This window comes from Bidens hawaiensis, unplaced genomic scaffold, assembly GCF_021521415.1.
Source record: "Bidens hawaiensis isolate Kalapana, Puna unplaced genomic scaffold, B.hawaiensis_p1.1 tig00006295_1, whole genome shotgun sequence".
NCBI classification, from domain to species: domain Eukaryota; kingdom Viridiplantae; phylum Streptophyta; class Magnoliopsida; order Asterales; family Asteraceae; genus Bidens; species Bidens hawaiensis.
In genome coordinates, this window is record NW_027491420.1 from 1,246,422 (window position 1) to 1,254,496 (window position 8,075).

The 8,075-nt window shown below is 40.0% G+C and overlaps 1 protein-coding gene across 1 annotated transcript; it reads right to left on the bottom strand.

Annotated features, from left to right (window-relative positions):
• Window positions 1-3,254: 3,254 nt before the first annotated feature.
• LOC143631966 (uncharacterized) lies at window positions 3,255-4,571 on the bottom strand. Its single transcript, XM_077100576.1, has 2 exons — window positions 3,857-4,571; window positions 3,255-3,745 (listed from the first exon to the last, which is right to left on the bottom strand). Exons 1-2 carry the CDS (start codon window positions 4,569-4,571, stop codon window positions 3,255-3,257), a joined length of 1,206 nt encoding a protein of 401 aa, XP_076956691.1.
• Between the last annotated feature and the right edge of the window lie 3,504 nt (window positions 4,572-8,075).

Below are 8,075 nucleotides of genomic sequence, written 5' to 3' on the forward strand. Positions count from 1 at the left end.
AAAAAAACATATGTATTCCCATCCCCACACTTAAAATTTGCATTGTCCTAAATGCAGAGACGGAAACATGACTCAAAAATTTAAAACAAAAACCTAAAGATATAAATATAAACAAAAACAAAAATATAAAAGCAAAGTAAAAAAGGAAAAGACTTAACTGGTAATATGTAAGTGAAGTATGATGCTAAAGTCTTCTTCCATAACTGCCCACCATCTCCGAACGTGCTCAGCAACTAGTACCTTCTTCTCTTGTACACGAACAGAAGCGGAAATAATACAAACAATATCTAAACATTCATCTTATCAACCTCGATAGATATAATCATTTCAAAGTATGGAACCAGACCAACCAACAAACATGAATAAAAGTAGTAAATAAATAATAAGAAAAGTATACGGCTCCTGCTGCTCTATCCCCACACTTGAATGTTGCATTATACTTCAAGGGGATCTTCTCTCTCACACTCTCTTCCTTCAAAACTTTCAAAACTTAAAAACAAATAAAAACTACAAAAACTACGTTAGTGACTCAAGGAAAAAGAAAAATAAAATAGAAATAAAAATAAGAAAGAATATACAAACTCTACACTTGAGTTTTCACTCAAGAACCACGTGTGACAATTCAATGCGACGGATCAAGAGGAGTTTCCTCCATCTCGATTGATTCCTCCGGTCCTCCAAGATAGTGCTTCAAACAATGACCGTTCACTTTCCAGGATGTTCCATTATCCGGATTCTTCAACTCCACCACTCCATATGGGAAAACTTCTTTCACCAAATACGGTCCCGTCCACTTCGATCTCAACTTTCCTGCAAACAACTTTAAACGAGAGTTAAATAATAATACCTTATCGCCTTTCTTGAACTCTTTGCCTCCTTTCAACCGTCGATCATGTAGAGCTTTCGTCTTTTCTTTGATGTTCAACGATCGAGAATATGCCGCATCCCGAAGCTCCTCCAACTCATGAATTTGAAAGTACCTTTTCCTTGCGGCCTCGGTAAGATCGGCATTCACCGTGTTCAATGCCCAATAAACACGATGCTCCAACTCAACCGGAAGATGACAAGACTTACCATAAACAAGCACAAATGGTGTAGTACCCAACGGAGTCTTGTATGTAGTTCGGAATGCCCACAACGCATCATCTAACTTCTCCGACCAATCCTTTCAACTAGCCCCAACCGTCTTCTTCAAAATCCTCTTCACCCCTCGATTTCCATTCTCAACTTGACCATTTGTTTGAGGGTGATAAGCAGTAGAGGTACGATGAGTAACCCAATAATGAGCTAACGCTTTCTCCATGAAGGCATTGCAAAAATGGGTTCCCCGATCACTAATAATAGCTCTAGGAGTACCGAAACGAGTGAACGACTTCTTAAGAAACCTCACAATAACTCGTGCATCATTCGTAGCCAACGCTTGGACTTCCACCCACTTCGACACATAATCGATAGCCACCAAAATTTACTTATTACCATTCAACGTAGGAAACGGTCCCATGAAGTCGATGCCCCAAACATCAAAGATTTCAAGAATTTGTATGGGGTTTTGAGGCATCTCATTCTTGGAAGAAATATTACCTGTTCTTTGGCACGCATCACAAAGCTTCACAAACTCCTCAGCATCTTTCACAACTATCGGCCAATAGAACCCACTATCTAGAACCTTCTGCGCGGTAGCATACGCACCATGATGACCTCCAGTCAACCCCTCATGAACATGCTTGAGAATTTCCCAACCTTCCTCTTTCGTCACACATCTCCTTAATATCCGATCATCGCCAATCTTGAACAAGAATGGGTCATCCCACACATACCGATTAACATCCCGAAAAAACTTCCTCTTTTATTGCGTAGTCATACCTTCCAAAATAAAACCATTAGCCAAATAATTAGCAAAATCAGTGAACCATGGCATACCTTGCTTTTCAGCCGCAAAAAAATCGATCAACTCATGAGGGAATGTATCTCCAATCTCCTCCTCACGCAACTCTTCTCTCCTCGGGTCCTCTAAACGGGATAGATAATCGGCCACTACGTTTTCCGCACCCTTCTTATCTTTAATCTCGATGTCAAACTCGGAAAGTAGAAGAATCCACCGTATAAGACATGGCTTCGCGTCTTTCTTCTGAAAGAGAAAACGCAATGCTGCATGATCGGTAAAAACGGTGGTCTTTGAAAGCACGAGATACGAGCGAAGCTTGTCAAATGCGAAAACAACGGCTAAAAGCTCCTTCTCGGTGGTGGTGTAGTTCTCTTGTGCATCATTCAACGTCTTGCTGGTAAAATAGATGGGGTGGAAATGTTTATCTCGCCTTTGACCCAAAACCACTCCAACCGCATAATCAATGGCATCACACATGAGCTCAAACGGCAAACTCCAATCGGGAGAACAAAGAATGGGAGCACTTACGAGCTTCTTTTTCAAATACGTGAACGCCTTCAAACACTCATCATCAAATACAAAAAGTACATCTTTCTTAAGGAGTCGGGTCATCGGACTAGTAATTTTGGAAAAGTCTTTGATAAATCGCCGATAAAACCCCGCATGGCCCAAGAAACTCCTAATCGCTTGCACATTCGTCGGTGGAGGGAGTCTACTTCTAGTATCAATCTTTTCCCGGTCCACCTCAATACCATCTCTCGAGATCTTATGACGCAACACGATCCTTTCCGTCACCATTAAATGGCATTTTTCCCAATTCAACATCAATTTCGTGTCGATACACCTCTTCAAAATCTTCTCAAGATTAGCCAAACATTGATCGAAAGAATCACCATAAACTGAAAAATCGTCCATAAACACCTCCATGGACGTCTCTATCATATCCTGAAAGATGGCCACCATACAACTGAAAGGTGGCCGGAGCGTTACATAGTCCAAACGGCATGCGACGGTACGCAAACGTGCCATACGGACATGTAAAAGTCGTCTTCTCTTGGTCTTCCGGTACAATGGGAATCTAAAAATAACCCGAAAAACAGTCAAGAATACAATAAAACTGCTGACCTGCCAAACGCTCTAGCATCTGATCAATAAACGGCAACGTGAAGTGGTCTTTTCGGGTGGCATCGTTCAACCTTCGATAATCAATACATACTCTCCAACCGGTCACCTTACGCGAAGGGATAAGCTCATTCTTCTCATTCATCACAATAGTCATACCTCCCTTCTTTGGGACAACTTGAGTCGGACTCACCCATGGAGAATCAGAAATCGGGTAAATCATCCCGGCATCCATCAACTTCAATACCTACTTCTTTACCACCTCTTGCATATTCGGATTAAGACGCCATTGTGGTTGTACCACCGGTTTGTACTCACCCTCCATTAAAATCCGATGCATGCAATAAGCGGGGCTAATAGCTTGAATATCAGAAAGTCTCCATGCAATCGCCCCCTTGTGTAGCTTCAACACGTCTATCAACTTTGACTTCTGTTCTTCCGTCAGTTTGGATGACACAATAACGGGCAAGTTTGAGCCCTCATCAAGATACGCATACTCTAAGTGTGACGGGAGTACTTTCAATTCCAACAGAGCGGGTTTCTCCTCAGAACCCGCCTCATTCTCACAACTAATCTCATTTACCTCAATCATCTCAGGCAACCCCGAAATCTCAGCCAACTCATCACAAACCGAATCGTTCTCACCCAACTCATCCTCACCCAAATCATCACAATCGACCAAACCATTAATTCCCATGAGATCCGTACCACAAACGTAATCGAAACAGCTATCAATACCTGCAATAAACAAGTTAATAAAATAAACCGAGTGGCATGGGCCACTGAAATCATCTTGATCACTCGGATGCTTCATCGACCTCGCGACATCATAAGTAACATTCTCATCACCAACCCGAAGCGTGATCTTCCCATCATATACATCGATAAGTGCCTTTGCGGTACCTAAGAACGGACAACCAAGAATAATGGGAACCTTCTCGTCGGCCTCCATGTCGAGCACCACCAAATCAACTGGGAATACAAACTTATCCACCTTCACTAACAAATTCTCGATAATACCTCGCGGATACTTAACCGAACGATCGGCTAACGATAAAGACATGCGAGTCGTTGTAAGCTCGCCTAACTCCAACTTCTCGTACAAAGAATACGGCTTCAAACTAATACTCGCACCCAAATCTACCAACGCATGGCTCATCGCATCACTACCAAACAAAACTGGAATCATAAACACACCCGGATCCGACAACTTCTCAGGCAAGCGATTCAACACTACCGCCGAACAATCTCCCATAAGGGGGATCGATGACACCTCCACCAACCTATCTTTCCTCTTCAACAGGTCTTTCAGAAACTTCGCATACTTTGGCATGTGTTGGAGGGCTTCAATGAACGGGAGATTAATTTTCAAATGTCGAAACATATCAAGAAAGTGCCCATACTCCTTTGTATATTTCTGGTGTTTTGCGCGAGCGGGATACGGGATATGAAAGTGGTCAACCAAAGGTGATGGCCGGAATTCAACCGGCTTCTTCACTACTGGCGGTGCAAGCTGGTGCGGTGTTCTGCACTTTTCCCGGTACTTCCATCTCGATCTCTTCATCCATCACCTCCTCATCTTCCACTTCAACTTCATTCCTTCGCACCTCGGGACCCAAAACCCTGCCGCTACGAGTAGTAATTGCCTTTATTTGAGCGGTCGTATTCTGTTGAGTAGAACCTGAAAACTGTCCCGAGGGTCTCTCATTCAATTGTCGAGCATAGTTGATTGTTGATTTTTCAAAAGCAGATCATGATCAGCAAGAGTCTTTTGAGTGACTTGATCTCTGTTAAGGATTTGCTGCATCATTTCTTCCAATCTTCCCATGCTACCACTCAAATCTTTCCCATTACCCGAACTTTGCTCATTAGAACTTCCACTGTTATGGTGGCCCACCGGCCGGACGCCAATTTGAGTTGCCTTGCCCTTGATTCTGATTCTTATAGTTGTTCCAGTTCTGATTGTTGTTATTGTAAGCATTAGATAACCTGTTCTGACCAGCCACAAAATCAACTTCTTGATTGTTCATCAACGGACAATCCAGCGTACCATGACCACCTCTACACATCACACTTATCCACCTTAGTTTTTAGCTCTTTTATCTATCGGGTGAGATTCTCCAAAGCAGCAGCCATACCAGTGTCTAAATTAACCTGGTGCATACCTCGAGCAAATGAGCGTGTATTGGTGACGGGATTGGAATTCCCGCCTCGTGGCTTCTTCACGTACTCAGACTGCGCAAAACTTTCAAACAGCTCGTTACACTTGGTCACATTCTTCTTGTCCATCAAATTACCCCCAGCGGCTGTGTCAAACCTCGCCTGAGCCTCATAAGTAAGCCCATTGTAAAACTTCTTAACAATGGCCCAAGGTGTGAACGGGAAAGCAGATTTTGAAAAAGTTCCCAAGCTTGGTAATATGCCTCATCCGGCTCCATGTGAAAGGAGTGGATCTGATCACGGAGGCAAGAAGCCTTAGCAAGTGGAAAGTACTTCTTGATGAACGCATTACGAAGCGCCTCCCAAGTAGTGAATGCTCCAGCAGGTTGCGAATCAAGCCAAGTCGCGGCACGACCTGAAAGTGTAAACGGGAACAAGTGAAAGAAGATCGAATCCTGGTTAGCACCTTGCAAATTGAACGTTTTGAACACACGGGTCAGATGGTTGATGTGTGCCAGTGCATCTTCATGTTCACGGCCATGGAACTGGTGGTGATTAGTGATGTTGTTCATGACATAGGATGGGATCTGCCATGATTTAGGTTTATTAATGTCGAGGGCGACAATGGTGAGTGATCTCCATGGAACCCCTCAAAAGCTTGCTGGTACACGGTGCAGTTATTTTCGGCCATTGGGATGGGTCTGGGACTCGGTGATGGTGAATTGGTGGGTGATGATTTCAGTGAAGTATCTATGGTGATCGGTTGCTTTTCAGACGATGATGAACTTGCCTCGGACTTCAACGAAGTACGTCCAAAACAATCGAACGGCGGTCCGTTGCGAACGAAGATGTGGCATGTACCTGAAAAACACAAAACACAAAATTGGTAGACTCTAATAAAAGACTCAAAAATAAAAAACTGAAAATAGAATAAAATAACAAACACTTAAAATTAGACTCCTACGACTCAAAGTAATAAATAAAGCAAATAGCACGTATATTCCAGGCAAGTCTAATCAAAGCTAATAACGCAATCGCCAAGAGTCCCCGGCAACGGCGCCAAAAACTTGATGTGCTTGAAGTAGTTTAATAATTATTAACTAAATTAACTAAAAATAAACACTACATAATACTCAAGACTCTCTAAAGCTCGACTAAACTACTAACCGGCAAGTGAACCGATCGACTCTAGTAAAGCTAAGTAAGTCCGGATATCGAACCCACGAGACTCTTTAAATTACGTTTATTAGCTAATTATACTCAACTACAAAACACAACTTATTAATTATATTTGTTTGGGGGGTTTTATTTAAAATACTAGTTTAATACTGTAATTTAAAACTAATTAAAAAAACAAGTAATTTCAACGAAAGCAAAAGTTTGATTTAAATAAGATGGTGATAAGAAAACTACCTAGGCTAGAATACCCTAAATTTCAGTAATGAATTAGCCCGGGAAAATATTTAGTTATGGACTGGGATAGTAAAATAGACACTTAAAAGAAAACCCGAACATGATTCCTGACCCTTCTCAAGAGACACCTATGGATTTCTAACAAGTTTTAACGCACACCAGTATTTGAAAATCAAGTTCCCTTACGGTCACCAAATTAATTATGATCTAGTTCCTTTATACGAAATCCTACCTTACAGCGCGGAAATCAAAGGCAAATTAACATATTTAATTGATTAATAGACAATAATAAATAATCAACCATAGACGGACTCCTTACGAAGAACTAAATCTAGCAAGATTAAATAATAAAGATCTATCAATAACCTAGCACTTTACAGATTTTAGGTTAGCAGCACACTTAGGTTTATTTGACAATATTATTCCTATGATCTTATTATGACATCAATCATAAAATAATCAAGAACACAAAGTAATTGATCTAATAGCAACCTATCATATGACAAACAATAATCAAGGAAACTATGGAATAAAACTCATCAAACAATCCTAAGCATCCATATGCATCAATTTAATATAAATAAATCTTTTACTAAACTATAAAAACCATAACGTAAATAATCCCAAGTCAAAACAAAACATCAAAGTAGGTTCATCATAACCTAGACAGTCTATGGGGTTTAGCCAACAACCATACTCAAGAACAAAAGAAAGTAAATAGGTTCAAATAAATTCATAAAGAAAATAATAAATTCAAACCAAATATTAGGATGTTTGGATGAGTAGGTATTGAACCCGGACTCTATTTAGTAGAACCAAAGACTTTCTCTTTTTCTTATTTGTTCTTCTTACGGCTGATTTCAAGTCTTCTATTTTCTGCCTCCTTCACTCTTGCCAACACGATGGTGGTATTAATTATTCTTCCAACTGCTACCAATCCCTTTTATAAATAATATATGGCGGTGGCATGTAGGGATCCTGCTCCAATATTCCCGGAAAAAAAACATATGGCGGTTAGTTTTATTAATTCACGTGTCCTACAAAAAAGCCCACCAACAATTGATTTTTATTTTTATTTTTTATTTTGTTAGTTTGAAAACTCAAAACTTACATGTAATTATATGAACGTTTTCTTTCTTTTTCTTTTTTTTATTACGTAAATCTCTTTTTATTTTTATTTTTAATTTAAATACTATATATAATACGTTATAATAATTATTAGTATACATATAGGATATGCTCGACCCTTTATTCATCAGTCTCAAGTTTAGTAAAATTGCTCCATTCTCTAGAAACCATTAAACTAACATATGACCCAAATAATAATAATATTCAACAAAAACTTGGCTCAAAAGAATCCAAAAGTATAGGGAATATATATAATAATATGTATATTTTAGACTACATCTATGTTCATGACCTTAATGTTTTCATTCATTATTCTTATTATTCTAGGTTACTCTAGAATCTCGCTTAATTCGCTTAAAACTTCAAT